The sequence below is a fragment of the Haematobia irritans genome, chromosome 5 (genome assembly GCF_050003625.1).
Source record: "Haematobia irritans isolate KBUSLIRL chromosome 5, ASM5000362v1, whole genome shotgun sequence".
Taxonomy (NCBI): Eukaryota; Metazoa; Arthropoda; class Insecta; order Diptera; family Muscidae; genus Haematobia; species Haematobia irritans.
In genome coordinates, this window is record NC_134401.1 from 32,805,125 (window position 1) to 32,825,254 (window position 20,130).

General features: G+C 32.5%; 1 protein-coding gene and 1 non-coding gene across 4 annotated transcripts; one reads left to right on the plus strand and one right to left on the minus strand.

Annotated features, from left to right (window-relative positions):
- The first annotated feature begins 2,092 nt into the window (after nt 1-2,092).
- LOC142242216 (U6atac minor spliceosomal RNA) lies at nt 2,093-2,195 on the plus strand. Its single transcript, XR_012724056.1, has one exon. It is a non-coding gene; the product is annotated as a U6atac minor spliceosomal RNA (small nuclear RNA).
- A 4,298-nt stretch (nt 2,196-6,493) lies between these two features.
- On the minus strand, nt 6,494-19,864 carry Debcl (Death executioner Bcl-2). 3 transcript variants are annotated; one of them, XM_075309379.1, is made up of 5 exons: nt 19,214-19,864; nt 18,655-19,147; nt 18,254-18,599; nt 7,215-7,355; nt 6,494-7,145 (listed from the first exon to the last, which is right to left on the minus strand). In XM_075309379.1, the coding sequence occupies exons 3-5, from the start codon at nt 18,551-18,553 to the stop codon at nt 6,666-6,668; spliced, it is 921 nt and encodes a 306-aa protein (XP_075165494.1). In that variant the 5' UTR covers nt 18,554-18,599; nt 18,655-19,147; nt 19,214-19,864; the 3' UTR covers nt 6,494-6,665. The 3 variants fall into 3 exon arrangements, with proteins under 3 accessions (XP_075165494.1, XP_075165495.1, XP_075165493.1); XM_075309380.1 differs by having other exon boundaries at nt 18,254-18,585; nt 18,644-19,147; XM_075309378.1 differs by having other exon boundaries at nt 18,254-19,147; nt 19,214-19,863.
- Nucleotides 19,865-20,130: the final 266 nt, after the last annotated feature.

Consider the following 20,130-nt stretch of genomic DNA (forward strand, 5'->3'; position numbering starts at 1 on the left):
CACAATTAAAGGGTGATACGGTCAAAATTTGGTCAAGGGAAAACGCGTGTAAATCGGTGAAATCGTTTATTTAAAAAATCAAATTACATTTCTTTTTCAAGTTCAATTAGTATAAAATTCAGGAAAAATATTCAGTTAGGCTTTCGCTTTTCCAAATCCGAATTGCCGAGCCTCACGCGTGACACCTGCCATCAGATTTTGTACAGCCACCTTGTCCACCTTCTTCGCCGCAGAAAGCCAGTTTGCCTTGAACTGCTGCTCGTCCTTAGCAGTTTTTTGGTCTTCTTTAGGTTCCGCTTGACAATAGCCCAGTATTTCTCAATTGGGCGGAGCTCTGGCGTGTTGGGAGGGTTCTTGTCCTTGGGAACCACCTGCACGTTGTTGGCGGCAATGGCAAGATGCCAAATCCGACCAAAAAAGGAAGGAACAACCGGCTCGTTTTTTGGCTCGATGCACGGTTGTAGACGATACACCCAGCTTATTTGCGGCATCTCGGAGAGAGAGGTTAGGGTTTCGCTTGAAGCTACCGGCAACTCTCTTTGTCGTCTCAGCGGCTTCCGGTTTTCGATTTCCCCCCGATCCAGACTTCTTGGCTGTCGACAAACGTTCCCCAAACACTTTAATTACATTTGTAACGGTTGATTTGGCAACTTTTAGCGATTTTGCCAGCTTTGCGTGCGAGTAGCTCGGATTTTCGCGATGCGCGAGCAAAATTTTGATGCGCTGCTCTTCTTGCTTGGACGGCATTTTGACAACTGAAGAGTGAATTCCACAATCAAAATAGGAGCAACATTCTACACACACACACCTTCAAAATGAGGGGTGTTCAGGGGTGTTTTTTTAAATGCAAAATTGAAAGAAATACGTCAAGTTTATATTGACCAAATTTTGACCGTATCACCCTTTAGGTAAGCCCCTCCACGTAAATCGATCACCGAATACGAATTAGTGGCCTTTGCGGTTATATCATCGGATCCTCATGAATCTAGACACCAATCATATCTCATTTTGTAATAAAAAAGAAAAGGTTGCTGTTTCATATCTAATCAAGTATATACGGCCGTAAGTTCGGCCAAGCCGAATCCACCACTTGGGCTGTGGTCACAGTTGCTGATTGCAAGGTATCTTAAAACTTCTAACATGTATGTTAGTCCATATGGAGTATATGGTAGGCAAAAAAGGCAGATTAAATACCTATATAACCCAATTCAGTTCTTAATCGGTTTATATAGTGGAGTCTGGAAATAATTATGAACCGATATGAATTTCAACCGGATCGGATGAAATTTGTTCCTCCATGAAGGTGGGTATTAAGTTCGAGTTTAGCCGCTAAAATCGTTATTTTTTCACGATTACTTTTCTTTTACAATCCACTTTAAGGAATACAAACTTTGTGTGACGGACATTGCTAGATCGAGACCAATATTTCCATGTGTTACAAACGGACTGACAAAGTTAATATAACCCCCATTCTAGGGTATAATAATAAAAACTGAAAAAAATCCCATGAAAAACTTCAAAACCTAAACAAACATATTGACCATAGAAAAAAGTCCAACAATAAAAAAATAATAATAATAAATTAATTAAAAATGGAATGCCTAAGTTGGATTTGCAACTAAAAAATATTGAACTTCGCTAACAAGGTATCATTCATTTTACTTGACAGTTAATTTTTAAGTAATAATCGTTTTGTTTAGCTTTAACTCTATATTTTGTTTATGCATACAAAATGATTTTTTTTTCGTTATTAACGTGTTTTTCTTTTGAGTGTAGAAGTAAAGACCAATTTATAAATTATTTTGCGTAAATATAAATCATATATGTTATATGATCCAACATTTTTAGATTTGAAATCGCAATTTGTGTAAAGTAAAGGAACACATCTATTGTATAAGTTGAAATCACCATTAACTCACCATAGTCTTTTGCTAATATTTCACCACATGTATACTTAGCAAATACACCAACCATTTGTATTAATGCTATGGGTTGAGTACATATATGGTTTTTATACAACCGATGACAGTAATTCCCATATGTTTTTTTCTTTTAAGTGCGGTATAAATGCTTAAGATTACGTCGCAACATCGTGTTGTTTGAAAGGAGAGCCAGTTAGCACTCCCCTCGACAAGGATGGAATCACATTTAGACCGGAATGGGCACAGACAAAGTTCCGGTCGCCAATTTTTTTTTATTAAGCATTATAAGTTGATATGTATATAATAATATGCAATTTTTTGTCAATAGTAAAACTAAATTTTATTTATAATAGAATGGGTTTAATAATGTTGTACTCGCTAATTTATGGTGCGTGTCATCCAAAAGATGAGAAAACATGAAAAATGTAAGAAAAATGATTTTTTTTATTTTAAATTTATATGAAGACAAGTCATTAGTAAAAATAGTTTATTTTTCGTGGTAAATGAATTGAATTCGTTTAGAACCAGTGGAATATGTTCGCTTTACTAAGCAATCTCTAATTTAGACTGTATTGAAATTTGTAAAACCGGCAAACCTTGGGGTCTCACAATATAGGATTTCTTGGGTCAACCACAAATGTACGAGTACAGTAGATGACGGATATACATAACAAATTCTAAAAAAACATAATTTTTTCTAATATGCGTTATTTCATTCTTTTTGTTTAGTTGTTGTAAAGAAAAAAACTAATGATGTTTGTATTAAAGTACATACATAAATATATGCATTTGTATACCATCCACCAATATGACATACCAGTTTTGTCATAGAGATTGTAAAGCAATATTGGTCTCAGTTCCCAAAAAGTATATATATTCTGGCTATTTCCGTCCGTCTGTTGAAATCACGCTAAGTTCCGAACGAAACAAGCTATAGGCTTGAAACTTGGCACAAGTAGTTGTTATTGATGTAGGTCGAATGATATTGCAAATGGGTCGGACGTTTAGGTATAACCCTCAAGATTTAGCTGCGGATGCTCTTGGAGGAGCAAATTTAATCCGATACGGTTGAAATTTGGTACATGGTGTTAGTATACGACCTCTAATAACTGTGCAATCCATATCGGTCCAGAATTATATATAGCCTTCATAAAAATCGATCCCCAGATTTGGATTTAGGAGCCTCTTGTAGGAGCAAATCCGTTTGAAATATGATATCGTGATATCAATGTATGGTTTCTAACCTCCACGTAAAAATTAGTCCATGTCGGTACATAATTATATATAGCCCCCATCTAAACCGATCTCCGGATTTGGATTGCGAAGCTTTTTGGAGGTGGACTTCAATATATGACTTCTTACAACTTTTCAAAAATTGGTCTGTATTGGTTCATAATTACCCAGCAAAAAAATTGGAAGTTGTTCCACAAACATTTCTTTTAAAGCGCATCCCGGAATTCCCCATCAAGTTTTTTCCACTTCCGGTGCAGTCCTTTTGGACTAGTCCACAAACATTTCTTTTAAAGTGCATCCCGGGATCCCCTATCGATTATTTTTCACTTCCGATGCAATCCTTTTTGACAAGTCTTAGAAAGTACGGAATTATGCCGTTTTAAGTGAAAATGTAAGTTTTGGACAATAAAATTTCGCAAAAAAAAAAAAAATAATACAAAAAAAATAAAACGAAAAAAAAATCATCCCGTTGGGATTTGAACCTGTGCCATTTGATTTTTTTCACTTTCATAGAAGTTCTTTTGAAAAGGTTTTGCAAATTACGATAATTTTTAATTTTTTGTTGATTTTAATGGATAAAATATATTTATACAAAAATAAAAAAATAAAAAACAAAATAAAAACTATATAAAACATAATATATTTTTTTTAGAAAAATATTTAATAAAAAAGTTGCCGCTAGTGAGATTTGAACCAGCGTTCTTTATTTTTTTCATACATAATAATCAAGAACATTTCAGCGAGTATTTAGAATGTCATACCGTGGTGTCATATTAGGTTCATATAACAACAAGTATATACGGTCGTAAGTTCGGCCAGGCCGAATCTTATGTATCCTCCACCATGGATTGCATAGAAACTTGTACTAAAGACTGCCATCCACAATCGAATTACTTGGGTTGTGGTATCTTAAAACTTCTTAACATCGTTTTCAAAATTGTGAGTTAGTCCATACGTGGTAGAGAGCCAGAATTGAAATATGGGGGTCGCTTATATGGGGGCTATATACAATTATGAACTTGATATGGACCAATTTTTGTGTGATTGGGGATCGATTTATCTGAGGGCTATATATAACTATAGACCGATATGGACCTAGTTAGGCATGGTTGTTAATGGCCACATACTAGCACAATGTACCAAATTTCAACTGACTCGGATGAAATTTGCTCCTCCAAGAGGCTCCAAAACCAAATCTCGGGATCGGTTCATATGGGGGCTATATATGATTATGGACTGGACACTTTTGGCATGGCTGTTAAATATCATATACTACCATCACGTACCAAATTTCAACCAGATCGGATTTTGCTTATCCAAAAGGCACCGTCGGTTTATATGGGGGCTATATATAATTATGGACTGATATGAACCAATTCCTGCATGGTTGTTGGATACCATATACTAACATCACGTACCAAATTTCAACTGAATCAAATCTGGTGATCGGTTTATATGGGGGCTATATATAATTATGAACCGATGTGGACCATTGCATGGTTATTAGAGACCATATACTAACACCATGTACCAAATTTCAGCCGGATCGGATGAAATTTTCTTCTCTTAGAGACTCCGTAAGCCAAATCGGGGGATCGGTTTATATGGGGGCTATATATAATTATTAACCTATGTGGACCAATTTTTGCATAGTTGTTAGAGACCATATACTTACACCATGTACCAAATTTCAGCCGGATCGGTCAAATGGTTGTTAAAGATCATATGCTGACACCATGTACCAAATTTCAGCTGGATCGGATTAAATTTGCTTCTCTAAGAGTTCCCGCAAGCCAAATTTGGGGGCCGGTTAAATGGGGGCTATACGTAAAAGTGGACCGATATGGCCCATTTGCAATACCATCCGACCTACATCAATAACAACTACTTGGGCCAAGTTTGAAGTCGATAGCTTGTTTCGTTCGGAAGTTAGCGTGATTTCAACAGACGGTCGGACGGACATGCTCAGATCGACTCAGAATTTCACCACAACCCAGAATATATATACTTTATGGGGTCTTAGAGAAATATTTCGATGTGTTACAAACGGAATGACAAAGTTAATATACCCCCATCCTTGGTGGAGGGTATAAAAATTTGAATAGACGCTTTGATGCATCGTGTTTAATGGGGTTTGCGTGCTGTGGCGTTTTGTTATGGTGCCAACAGACCCAGGTTCAACCCCCGGTGCAAGCGAAGATGTTTTTTTAATTAGTAAAAATTAGATAATAAGAAAATAAAAGTGTAACAAAAAATATTGATAAAAATAAAAAGTGAAATTGGAAAAAAATTTTAGTTTTTTAAATTTCTTCATCCAAATAACTTACAAGGCACAACTTCTAACGCAATGCAAAGGATCCAAAAGTGGAGTACTTCCGTTCTATGGCAAGCCCATGTAAAATTCATTGGAGATGATCCAAGTTTACACAACTTCCGGATCACGTGGTGTCTATACATATGACCTTTAATAACCGTGCAAAAATTGGTTCATATCGACCAATAAATATATATAGTCTCTATATAAACCGATACCCAGATTTGATTTTCGGAGAAATTTGATTGTCGGTTGAAATTTGGACATCAATATATGTCTTCTAACCTCCATGCAATTTAATTTTGAAGAATTTTTCAGGATTATTAAAGCCAATTTGACTTTAGGACAAGGAAAAAAACTTTATAGAAGAAAATTGAGTCTTCTATGTTAATCAAAAGTCGCATTCTTTTAAGGACACGAAATCTTTAGCATCACAACAATATTTTATCAATGCGGTAATTAGTTTGCTGTTTTAGCAATCGTGTCCCATGTCCTCTCTTAAGTAGACTAAATCTGGTGAAACAAAAAATTGTATAAACTCATAAAACTTTTTCCTTTAAGTCCAATATTAAGTTGGCATTATCACGCTGAATTGGACATTTCTTCACGGTTTTTTCTTTAATAATTTATTTCAAACAAAATAGACTCTTTCATTTGTTGCTTTGCATCATTCCCCATCAAGTTTTAATAAAATTTGTCAAAAGAAATTATAATGTTATTCTGCTTTTACAGATTTACTTTTTATTTTAGCGGCTAAACTCGAATTTAATACCCACCTTTAGTTACCAATTTGTATCTGAGCTATGTTTCGATTTCTAAATTAGCAAAGTGGGAAATTTTGACCTACGTTTCAAAATTTTGTAGATGTTGTCACCATCGTGCCAGGATCACAATAGGGATCTCGAAAAGTATATATATGCCAAAGTCGATTTTTCAAAGGTCGATATTGGCTTTCTGTTTGATACAAAATACTAGATTGACCAAAAGTCGTTTTTGGATCCCCTAGAATACTCTTCTATGGTACTTATTATTGAATTTAACAAATATTAGTTTTTATTTCCTTTTTTGTTTTTGACTAATAACACATCTCTTTTTCTCTACATATTAAAATAGTTTAACAAATGTATCTAGTTGTATACCTAATAATAGTAAAATATAAATAATGTTATAGTTTTTTTCTTAATGTAATTACATATCTAAAACAATAACGAATACAAACGACAGCCAATTTGTCTGAGAAAATTTGTTGCAGCATAGAAACTCGATGAGATCGCCACAAAAAGGGTTAACCAATCCAGAAAAGTAAATGTTTGTGAACCTTTGGGTTTTATGTGTTGCTGAAGACCCAACCAACCACCACGTTCGACGAGCCAGTGAACTAAATCATCTTCGATAATTTCTCCCAACGCATCGACTAGACATTTCAAATAATCATAATGACCTTGGCGTACACAATCAATGGCAAATCCTCCACAAACCGCAAATACTGAAATAATTTTGGCCCATGTTATGCGTTCCTTTTCCGCTGTACTACGTGAGAAAAGTTGTTTTGCCACCAGATTGAGGAGCATAGGAGCTGTATCGCTATCGACTAGTTCACCGTAGGGAGTGCGGGATAATTGGCGTGAAACATTTGTGTAAATGCGAGGATGCATGCGTTCCAGTTCTTCACCCATCTGTAAGTAAAGTGGAAAATTATTAATATTTTTTCGAATACATAAGAGATGACATTATTTGCAACCAACACTATTTAATGCAGGAAAAACTTCATACACCACTTCCGAAGATGGTTCCAAAATGCTACGCATTCTTTGAATGACTTTGCGATTTAGAACGCCCGCTCTTCTTAGCCTAGCTCGTATGTATTGGCCACATAGACATTTCCCCTAGAAAAAGAAAAACGGGGACAACATTGTTATAGGTGTTTATAAAACATAGAAATTATTGAATAAATATCCCTTTGACCTCTAATATAATTAAATAAGAAAGATTCATATACTGAAAAAAAAAAATATTTACGTGATATTAGAGATTACGCAAACTAAATTTTAGGATCGGCAATTTATAAAATATTGAGGGAAAATTTATTTAAAACAATGAAATTTTAATTAAAATATAGCTTCAAAAATTTTTTTCATTCAATTTAGGACAGAAGTTTTGGAAATTTGAGTTCCTCCGTTACAGTCGCATGTCTTTGAACTAAAGGAAATTTTCCATGAAGTAAAGAAACACATTTTTTGATGTAAAAGATTGTCCTTAAATTAACTGAAATTTAAATCGCTTCAACTATAGGCTAAGACTTATTTTGAGGAATTAGCATCTTTGGTTAAAAGTTTTTTTTTTTTGAATTAAGAAAACCTTTTATTATTTTGAAGTATCCATTACAATTTGGGTTTTTACACTGGTATTTGTTTGTACGTGAATAGCCTTATTAATATACCGCGAAAAGAGAATGAAAATTCGATAAATGAGCTCTGTATTGTAATTTTAATTTTATTGATTCTAGATTTAAAGCCAGATAGGTCGCTAAAAAATGTCTTTATTTTAAAGAAGACGCATCTTTGGCTCGAAATCAATACAAAAATCTTTAAGGGAAGGTCAAAATCTTTGGATCCGAGTAAATTTTTATACCCTGCTCCACACTGTGGAACAGGGTATTATAAGTTAGTGCATATGTTTGCAACACCCAGAAGGAGACGAGATAGACACATGGTGTCTTTGGCAAAAATGCTAAGGGTGGGCTCCTGAGTCGATATAGCGATGTCCGTCTGTCCGTGAATACATTTTTGTAATCAAAGTCTAGGTCGCAGTTTTAGTCCAATCGACTTTAAATTTGGCACAAGTATGTGTTTTGGCTCAGAATAGATCCCTATTGATTTTGAAAGAAATCGGTTCAGATTTAGATATAGCTCCCATATATTTCGCCCGATATGGACTTATATGGCCCCAGAAGCCAGAGTTTTACCCTAATTTACTTAAAATTTTGCACAAGAAGAACAATTAGTACTACAGTTAAGTGTACCAAATTTTATCGAAATCGGTTCAGATTTACATATAGCTCCCATATATATCTTTCGCCCGATATGGACTAATACGGTCCCAGAAGCCAGAGTTTTACCCCAATTTGGTTGAAATTTTGCACAGGGAGTAGAATTAGCATTGTAGCTATGCGTGCCAAATTTTGTTGAAATCGGTTCAGATTTAGATATAGCTCCCATATATAGCTTTCGCCCGATTTACACTCATATGACCACAGAGGCTATTTTTTTGCTCCGATTCAGTTGAAATTTTGCACGGTTCAGATTTAGATATAGCTCCAATATATAGCTTTCGGCCGATTTACACTCATATGACCACAGTGGCTAATTTTTTGGTCCGATTTAGTTGAAATTTTGCACAGGGAGTAGAATTAGCATTGTAGCTATGCGTGCCAAATTTGGTTGAAATAGGTTCAGATTTAGATATATCTGCCATATATGGCTTTCGCCCGATTTACACTCATATGACCACAGAGGCCAATTTTTAACTCCGATTTAGTTGAAATTTTGCACAGGGAGTAGAATTAGCATTGTTGCTATGCGTGCCAAATTTGGTTGAAATCGGTTCAGATTTAGATATAGCTCCCATATATAGCTTTCGCTCGATTTACACTCATATGACCACAGAAACCAATTTTTAACTCCGATTTAGTTGAACTTTTGCACAGAGAGTAGAATTTGCATTGTTGTTATGCGTGCCAAATTTGGTTGAAATCGGTTCAGATTTAGATATAGCTCCCATATATATGTTTATCTGATTTCGACAAAAATGGTCACAATACCAACATTTTCCTTGTAAAATCGCTACTGCTTATTCGAAAAGTTGTAAAAATGACTCTAATTTTCCTAAACTTCTAATACATATATATCGAGCGATAAATCATAAATAAACTTTTTCGAAGTTTCCTTAAAATTGCTTCAGATTTAAACGTTTCCCATATTTTTTTACTAACATTGTGTTCCACCCTAGTGCATTAGCCGACTTAAATTTTGAGTCTATAGATTTTGTAGAAGTCTATCAAATTCTTCCAGATCGAGTGATATTTAAATGTATGAATTTGGGACAAACCTTTACATATAGCCCCCAACACATTTGGCGGATGTGATATGGTATCGAAAATATAGATCTACAAAGTGGTGCAGGGTATAATATAGTCGGCACCGCCCGACTTTAGACATTCTTTACTTGTTTTTAATGTATTAACGATTTTTTAAATATTTTAATAGAAATTAACTTTATTATTTACCATTGAGTTTATTGAATAAATTTCTTTAAATCAAATCGAAAATGCTGTCCTTTACTTTAAGAAAAATTTGGTTTACCTCAGAGACATGTGACTTTAAAGAAGGGACAAAAATTTCAAAATTTGGTGTTCTAAATTTAAACAAAAAATATTTACGAATTTTCTGTTAATTAAAATTTCTTTATTTTAAAGAAATTTGTATATTAGTAATATTATATAAATTAATATTATATAAATTGAGTGTCCTAAACTGTAGGATGCATAACCTTTCATATTAGAGGTTTGGATTATGATGTCGTATAGTCGGCTCCCAGACTTTTTTCTAATTCTCATATGTTTAAAATCAAATCTAACCATTTGCACAATGGGTCACTGTATTTGAAATTACCTCATATTATGTTATACTCTACACTGAAAAAAATATTGTCGTGAGGCCAAAGATTTCTTGTCCTTAAAATAAGACTCGTTTATCTGATTTAAAGTTTTTTGCCTGTCAAAAAGTCGATAAACTTTTCAATGAAGTCGTTTTGTCCTTATAATTAAGTGATTCGACTGAATAATGGGTATATTTACATGAAAGAACATTTTGTTTGACTAAGGTCATCTTTTTTCAATAACATGCTCTGAATAAATAAATAATTGTGAATAATTCTTCAAAATTAAAGAAATTGTTTTAAATTTTGTTGTGTGTTTGCATCTTGACAACAAAGCAAAACAAATAAAAAAAGTATTTTAACACCTTATTTTAAAGACGACTTTTACTTGAAACATAGCAAAATTTCTATCAGAAGTCGAGTCCGAATTTGGATATTGAAGTTTTCGTTAATACGTTTTTAAAGGACTCTGAAAGCAAATGAAAAAAAAAACAGAAAAAAACGAATAAATTCACATATGTTTTCTAGTTCAAGTACGCGAAACTCAAATTTAAAAGAGAATTGTGTCTTAAATATGCCTTACTTGAAATTTCCGCTTCTTTGGCTCGGAACCAATAGTAACATCATTAGCGTAAAGAAGACAAAAATCTTTGGATCCGGGCATGTTTTGTTTTCAGTGTAGAATACTATTCATACTACTATTCTTAATATGAAATGTGAATGTGAGACTTAAGTGTTTTTTTTGCCTGAAAACGGCCCATTTATATAGCATGACAAATGTTTATTGTTTATTACTTTTATGCAATAATGATACATTTATTTACTTTGATGATAATTGTTATGGCGTTTCCCTTTCGAACGAAACAGGCTATATATCAATCAATCGTAAAATACTGAAAATAAAAATTCTAAATGATCTTCATTGTGAATTGGTTAATTAGTAGAAGTGTGAGTATATCTACATTAAGGAGCTATCAATTATACACTCATAGAAAAAATCTCTGTTATAAGTATCTTTAAATCCGCGACCCAAAGTAGTTTCAAATCGTTTTGTTTTGAAATAATTCTGCGACTTTTTAATGCTTAAAGATTTCAACATGAAGTTTTTGTATGTGAAAGCTGAGTTTTAAAGTTTCCTACGTTGTGAGCTCCTAGTGGGTCCACCAGCTCGCATACAGACGTTGATAATTGGTCAAAATTGGTGTATCTAAATTAGCTGCCCAAAAGAAAAAATACTGCAAACACATACTGTTGCTTTTCAGCAGACAAAAAACTGTTGTTAGCAGTTTGTCTTTGCTAAAATTTATTGTTAGTTTAAAGTTTCGTTCCCGAGTATTTTTTCTTTTTCCTGCACGGAGATCGCAATTTACATTTTAGTTAAAATATTTTTTTTTACTAAAACGGACCATGACATTTTTATGCACTAAACCTCCATATGGTCATTTATAAAGTTAATGCATTTGCCACATGCCAATACTCATGAAACTCTGAGGTATGATAGCCGAATCCTGTGATGGTAAGTTATTATTCCCAAGTATACGGTATTGCTGTGGGTATACTTGTGGTAATCAGTTTTTCACTTCAACTACCAACTTTTTGCTGAGTACTTTCCATAACCACATAGAGATTGATCTGCAAGAAAACGTGCCTACCAGAAATATTGGTTCTAAACCCTGTAAAATATGTACCGATCGACTCGGAATCAACCTCTGAGTTAATCTAGTGCTTGGTGTTCATCTGTTGATGGAAGATACAGGTCGCAATTATTATTCGAATTTTGGTTAAATGTGTTACAAACGATATTAGATTTGGATGAATGAGTTCATATATTGCGCTTATTTACTAAATAACCTGTGAGATTAAGAATTTTTGTAGCATGTGTAAAGTCTGAAAAATATCATCGAAATAGGTCCACTGTATATAGCCCGATTTTCTGAAATTTTGCCATAATAACTTTTATTTGTAACCGATCTTACTCAAAGTTGACACAATGTCATCTTCTGATCTACTAAACCTGTAAAATATCAACCAAATTGATTTAGATATAGATATAACGCTCATTTGGTTATTTAGGGTAAAGTTTTTTATTTATTAACCGATATAACCCAAATTTTTTGTCTTCAATCACGAAATTAATTGATCGAATTAATTTTTAATTGAAATGTCTTCAATCACGGAAATGATAGTATTAATCACCAAAGTCAATTTAAAAGCCAATTAAACAATTAATTGATACAATTAATTTTGTGATTGATTTTTGTTTAAATTAATTTTTTTTTGAATTAATTAAATTTTTAATTGAATATTCTTTAAAATTCAATTAAAATGTTAATTGGAAAAATTTAGGTGTTTTTTTTTGTATGTGAAATGGGCTACATTTCACAAATTTATCTATATTATCCATACTAATTAAGTGTACACCACGAGTCATATTCGGTAGCAATAATTTATGAATTTGAAATGAACAAAAACTTGCTGATTAATCAACAAAAATCTCTCTGTTAAAGCTACAAAAAGCATGCTGCATGGTCAATAATTAATTAATTGGATTAGAAATATATGGACTAAATTGTGAATCTAAATTGCAATACACTCAAATAAATTAGTTATTGAACACAGAAAATAGGTCTATTAAAAAACAGTTTGCCAAAAATGGGAAATCACTGCTTGTTTGTACAAACAGTTGATGTTTTCTGTTCTTTTTTTTAATTGCTGTTAATTGCAGATTTTTTTCTATGAGTGTAGTATGCAGTGAAGTGCTATGGCAAATAGACTTTTTTATGTCTGTAAAACAAATTGTTATCTAAAAATTCATTGATGAAAATATACCGACGATAATAAGTGTCTTAAGTAGTCTACAATTACACTGAAAATTTCAGTTAATAGATTCTTTGTATGATGTAAACAAATCTTTTTTTTAAGAATAAAGAAACACAATCGTTTATTTTTATCATGGTCAATATAAATTTTTGTGGCCTCAGATATCTATGCAGTATAGTCTATTCTTCTAAGCGATAGCTCGTCCAGTTGTACCAAGAAGAAGAAATAAACAAAATATCGGCAATTAAGAAATAAGAATTACGTTGAAAATTTATGATGCTAGAAATGACGTCGAGTGGATGGTGACTCTGCACCATTTCTCCGTTTATTAAACTTTGAAATATTGCTTATACATATGCTCATTTCCTGATATTAAATTTGATACACATTAGTCCTCATTTTCTCTAAATGTGCAGGCGAAAAAAAAATAAATTTCTTCCCAAACAAAGTTTTAGATACTAAGGAATTGAAGATTTGTTGCAGCTACACTGAACTTTTTTAGCAGTAATTCGTCTGCTGCAAAACAACAGTGTGTGTTTGTTGTTATTAACAGAGTTTTTTTCTATGAGTGTATATTGCTGATGAATTACTTCCAAGTGTAAGTGAAGAACATTTACACGGCGTTTAAAATATTTCCACATTTCTCACTAATGATCGTCTAATCGCTTCCTAATTTACGGCAATTTCCGTGGGCTTATTAAATTACTGGTCTATTTTTTTGCTAATTTTCTAGTTTTGTGGTATCAATTATTTCTTTGACCTTACTACAGACATATATACGTACTACATACAAATACAATTGTTTAAATTTTCGAAATAAACAAAATTAAGCGCAAATACTGTGGACGGACTACTTATAAACATAGAACCCCACAGACACCCACTAAGTACATACAATTGAAACAAAAAAGCTATTATAATATTTGGTGATGGGGGGGATGTTATATGAAATTTGCAAATGCCATGAACGACAGGTCGCCGTCGTTACCGGCGTCTTATCAGTTTGCGGTGAAAACACGAGTATGGTCTCTATTCCAGGATGAAGGTATAATAACATTGTCATCTCTTATGTAGCTTATTCTTAATTTAATTTGATTAGTTTCACTTCAAACGTAGTAAAAAGGGCTAAAAAGGCCCTGGGAAGTATAAACTTTTCATGATGGGCACATTTCTGGTAAAATATACAAATTTAAAGAAATTCTGAACTGTTTTATGACAATTACGAATTAAGTACTTCTTTATACTTATACTTGTGTATAATTATACCCTCTACCGTAGGATGGGGGTATACTAATCATTTGTAACATAACGAAATATTGGTCTCAGACCCCATAAAGTATATACACACCAAAAATTTTTTCTCTGATTCAATCACCAAATTAATTGATCCAATTAATTTTTTAATTGAAATGTCTTCAATCACGAAAATGATAGTATCAATCACAGTTTTAATTGGGCATAGAAAAATTTTTTTTCTTTTTCAGCAAAATTCAATTAATTTTTTAATTGATTCAATTAAAAATTTAATTGATGTTGATTGCAAAACGCAATTAATTTATTAATTAAAAAAGGTAACTATTTTTAATTACTTTGTTAGATTGGCTTAGAGTTTTTATTTGGATCAACAAATGATTGTTTGAAATACATTTTTAATTAAAAAAGTAAAACAAAAATCAGCACTTTTTTTAACTGAATTAGTCTTCCGAATTTGATTAAAAAGTTAATTGTATCAATTAATTTTTTAATTAAACATTTTAAAAATTTCAATCATTGACTTAATTAACTTAATGTTTCTATCATGATTAAAAAGTTAATTGTATCAATTAATTTATTAATTGAAAAATTTTTCAACTTCAATTAACTTTTTAATTGGAAATATTTTTGTGATACTTTTTTCTGTGTACTGTTGAAATCATGTTAACTACCGAACGAAACAAGTATTGCAAATGGGCCACATCGGCCCATGTGCGATTTATATGGTGAGTATATAGACACCATATAAACCGACCCCCCTAGATTTGATTTACAGAGCTTATGAACATGATGTTCATAAGCGTAGGAAGGCCTCTGGGGAGGGGGCTTAGACCCCCCAGAAAAAATTTAGCCCCCCCAGAATTTGGAAACCTATTTACGATTTTACATTTTTATAAAAATTAAACAAGTATATACAACCTCACAAAGTTCCGCTAAAGACTTTCATGCACAATCGAATTACTTGGGTTGTGGTAGCAGTTGCCGATGGCAATGTTTGAAGTCTGATATTTATGAAATAGAGCTGTTATTGAACTTATGGTTTAGTTGAATAACTAAAGCTCCTTTATTATATTGTTTAGTCTGGTTTAGTCATCTTAATTAAAAAATAGTAATTGGAATTAAAACTATTCTTTCATAAATTAATATCTTAATAATGCTGCAAAAAAGCGTCGCCAAAAAAGAAGTGAAAATGTCCTTTTTGGGTCCGGAAATGGTGTAAAATTGGCGGAGAAGAAGGAACTCGTCATAGAACGAATGTCCACCGTTTCAACAGCCGTTGCAATAAATTTTCATCACTTCTTACGGTGTGATGCGAATTCAGTGTTTTGAATGTGAATTTAAAAATTGTGTGATATTTTCCCAAATAAATAATTTTTATTTATTCGTTTTTTTTTTTTTGATTTTTGGTCGACCTTTTGTTAGAATTATTTAAATATTTATAAAGACCTCGGGCTTCAAGAAACATCAATTTATAATAATTTTTATATTTGTTTGAATATTTTCAAAAATTATCGATTTTTCTATAATGGATTTAGCATTTTTGTGGCAAAATTTGAATAATTTTTACCATTTTATTTATTCTTACTCTTTTTTTTAAACTATATGAAAAAAGAAAACAAAAATTACGAATTAAAATATGACAAAACTGAAGTAAAAAACTTCCTGTGTAGTTAATATAATTAACTTCTTTGTGAGGACATTTTTGGAAGTGCTTTTAAAGTTGTGTCTTTAACACAAATCCCAATTTTTTTGCTGGGAAAAGTGTGGAACTACTTTTAGTTGCTTTATTATATATTATTTTGATGTCTATTTTTTTATTCATTTTTATGAAATAAAACAATAATTGAACCTATAAGTTCAGTCTATAAATTTTTAGCTAGGGGGGATATAGCCCCCCCTAGGAAAGTTGTCTAGCTACGCTAATGGTGATGTTAGTATATGCTTTCCAACAAACTTGCAAAAAGTGGACCATATCGGTTCATAATAGCCCCCATATAAACCGATATGCTGGTTTGACCTCCGGATTCTCTTGGAACAGTAAATTTCTTCAGATAGGGTTGAAATTTAGCACGTGATGATAGTATGTGCCCTCTAACCACCATGCAAAAATTGGTCCATATCTGTCCATAATTATATAGGAGACATTTTCATTCGATTCTAATGAAATTTGATCCGTTCTTAATTATATGTAGCCTCCATATAAACCGCCCGCCAAGATTTGTCTTCTGAAGCCTTATGGGGAAAAAGGTTTTATCCGATCCGGTTGAAATTTGACCCTCTAACTACCATTGGTTCATATGGGTTCATCATTATTTATATAAACCGATCAAGCACTACATACACTGAAAAATATCACCAACATTTCTCCAATTAAAAATTTAATTGAATTAAAAAAAAATAATTAAATAGTTAATTGGCCCAACAAGTTTTCAATTGAAATAAAAATCAATCACAATAATTAATTGTATCCATTAATGTTTTAATTGGAGCAATTATTTTTTTAATTGACTTTGGTGATTGATACTATCATTTGTGTGATTGAAAACATTTCAATTAAAAATTAATTGGATAAATCAATTTCGTGATTGAAGACAAAAAAATATTTTTTCTGTGTATGTATTTAATCTGACCTTTTATCTAACATACACTGAAAAACATGCCCGGTTCCAAAGAGTTTGTCTTTACACTAATGATTTTGGTATTGATTCCGAGCCAAAGAAGTGGAGAATTGAAGTAATGATACATTTAAGACACAATTCTCTTCTAAATTTAAGTTTTGCGTACTTGATTCTAGGAAACAAATTTAATTTATTCGATTTTTCAGTGTTTTTCTTCGAGAGTTATGAATGTCCTTTACTTACGACTTCAAGTAAAAATTATGGTAGGTTTCAAGTAAAAAAAAACTTATTTAAAATAAAGTGATGAAAAGCATGTCCTATTTTTGAAAGCTTTTTAGCTTTGTAATCAAGATACAAAAAGTCAACAAATTTAAAGACGATTTCATTTATTTAATTTTTTTTAATTTAGTTTTAATTTAAGAATTATTAAAGTCAAGTTTTCCTTAGTCAAACAAAAGTTTCTTTCATGTTAGGATATCTAGTTTTAAGCCGAATCACTTAACTATAGGGACAAAACGGCTATACTGAAACAATTATCGCCTTTTGGACAAAAAAAATGTATTAGAGAAATACGTCTTCTATGCTAAGCAAAATTCGCATTCGAATTTTAGGGACATGTAATCTTTGGCCTCACGATAATATTTTTTCCAGTGGGGAATCCATATGGACTAGTTAGTCCATATTTCGAATACAATGTTAAGAAATTAAACTCCATCGACAACTGTCACCAGAATTTCCCATGGTGGAGGGTACATAAGATTCGGTTATTTGTTTTTTTTTCTCGTTTTTAGTTGATTTGACTAAGGTACACAAACAATTATTAATACCAAGGAAACTTTCTCATATTGGAGTAACTTTCACTAAAACAATATAATTGTCATGAATAAAATAGTTTTCTTTTCAATAACTTTGTTGATCATGTTCCTTAATCTCCTTTGTCCATGAAAGCTCGAATAATAATTAATTGTAAATTAAGATAGAGTTAAATTGACTTTATTGCCTGGAGGGTTCAATGTTTTTTGAGTGGAATTTAAATTTTATAGAACCTAGATGTAAAGCTAGATAGCTTCATTAAAAAAATGTCGTTATTTTAATACCAAAATTCAAAATGAATACCAAAATCCTTAAGGCAAATTCAAAATCATTGGATCCAAGTAAAGTTTTTTGAGTGTTGGTTTGGCTCCCAATCAATGCCGAATAAAAAAAGCAAAATCTATGTTTTCTATTTATGAGAGGGTATATAAAATTCGTTGCGATTCACTTTCCTTTTCCAAATGTCAATAGTGGATCACATATTCATAGACAAATCTATGTATTTACACAATTGCCTTTCACGGCGTCAAAATAGATCATGATTGAAAACTTTTTTGTAATTTATGTGGGACATTATTCTTTATTGTATTTTTTGTTTGTTTTATTTTTGTTTGATCACTCACCTGATTGATGATATCGTTTTTGAAATCATGATAATTATTCGCTGTTAATGGAAATTGAAATGTACTGCTTGCTAAAGAGGATGTGGATCCAGTGCGTGGTATCGTAAGGGATGATTGAAATTGTTGCCATTCCACCGAAGTGCTGGTCTGCAATTGCCTATGTTTGGGTCTACTGGTTTTCGTTAGAAATATCTCATGATCTAGCGATGAAGATTTGAGTTTAGCTCGAGCTAATTTTGGTGTTGGTGGAAATGATGGTGGTGTTTTGCGTAGACGTGGAGTGGAGGGTGGTGAAGGCATACGGCCGATTTAAACAATTCACAATTATCGATCTGGAATCGGGATCCTATAATAGTTATTATTATTTCACAGTCATATATTGTGGCATACGTTTCAATTACAAAGATTTGTTCAAATGTAAACGGTGGTTGGCTGGTAAATGTGATTTTTTGTTTTCTTCCTTCACTAAAATCGCACTGCTGCTCTGTGCAGTGTGTGGAGAGTTTTGTATTCACTTCGGGGTTTGGGTGGTGGCGGTGGTATTGTTGTTAAGTGAGTAAGGTCTGTTGTCTGTCTACTGCAAAACCTCCTATCTGACGTTCCGTGTGTGGAGAAGCGGGATGCTGCTGTGCGATTGCTGAAGATAATGTTGCCTGACCACTCACCGGGGCACCAGTGCTACCGTTTGCTGAGCTTGTTTATTACTTGGCTGTATTTTAGCTTACTTTGGTATTTTTGTTTTTAGCGCGACTGCGTTTGTGTTCAGCTGATCTCCCAACTACGTACGTGTGAGCATGTAACCTTAGATCTGCTTTTGTTAAACTATTTTGTTTTAGTTTTGTTGCTATTTAATTTTTTTGTTGTGTTATATTTCTAGATCAGCAATACAATGCACTGTAATAGAGTAACATTAGAAGGGGTTAATGGGGTGTTTCATCATTTTCATTTAGTAAATCTTACCTTGATTTCCAAAATGCATTTCCTAGCTTAGAATTTACTGAACCATTTAGCTAGCCCTCCAGTCATCAGTCTTCAAGTAATATTTTCATAAATTTATATATATTTTTTGCTTTCTTCTTTGGATTAAGTCAGCCTGCTTTATTTTCTGTATATTTTTGGTATCTTTTGTATTTATTTTTTGTTTTTTGCTTTCTTTAGACTTTGTTACTTTGTCATCGTTTCACTCCGCCCGTTATTGTCTTTTGGTTTCTAAGCAGAAACAAATTCACATATTTTTGTTGTTGTTATTCAATCTCCTCCTGTGTCTCTTTAATACAAAATCGAATTTAAACAAAATCACGCACACACAAATCCCAAACGAGTGTTAATCAAAGAGTAAAGCAAACGACTGTGACAACGAATAATGCGAGGTGTATTAAGTTTACAAAACTCACATAAAATGCAACAACAATTCAAATGTTACTCTTTTCGATCATAAAAATAAAAAAAAACTTAACCAAAATAAATAACGATTGAGAGATTTTTAAGCCGACTATTCTTTAGAGGCTTCAAGTTCGAGATACTTTTTTTTCGAGTGTATTAAGATCGTTTGTTCTTCCAGCTTTCTTTCGTATGTTTCGCGGTCAACGGCTATAGAACGATTGATTGATCGATCTACAAAACTCTAGATGTTGAGCACTAATCTTTTTTTTGGGGGGAAATGTTAATATGTTTTGTTAGCTGAGGTGTTTGTCTCACAATAACCATTTGCAGCGGCTAAGGGGTTCTCTTTTTCTTTATTGTTTTTTTTTTTTTTTTTTTTTTTTTTGGCGAGAGTACAATGCTTTTGTTATCCCCAAGTTCCCCAATGTGGCGTTGCCACGTAATTTTTTGTTTTGAATAACAAAACGAACAAGGCAATTTTATTCAAAATCAAA

Bases quoted from the DNA above. Each gene is read 5' to 3' on its own strand.
- Debcl (XM_075309379.1), bottom strand. From the start codon at position 18,553: ATGCCTTCACCACCCTCCACTCCACGTCTACGCAAAACACCACCATCA. The intron at 7,356-18,253 runs GTGAGTGATCAA...TTCTTTTTCTAG, and splicing joins AAAACGATATCATCAATCAG to GGGAAATGTCTATGTGGCCA. The intron at 7,146-7,214 runs GTTGGTTGCAAA...CTTTACTTACAG, and splicing joins TTTTTCCTGCATTAAATAGT to ATGGGTGAAGAACTGGAACG.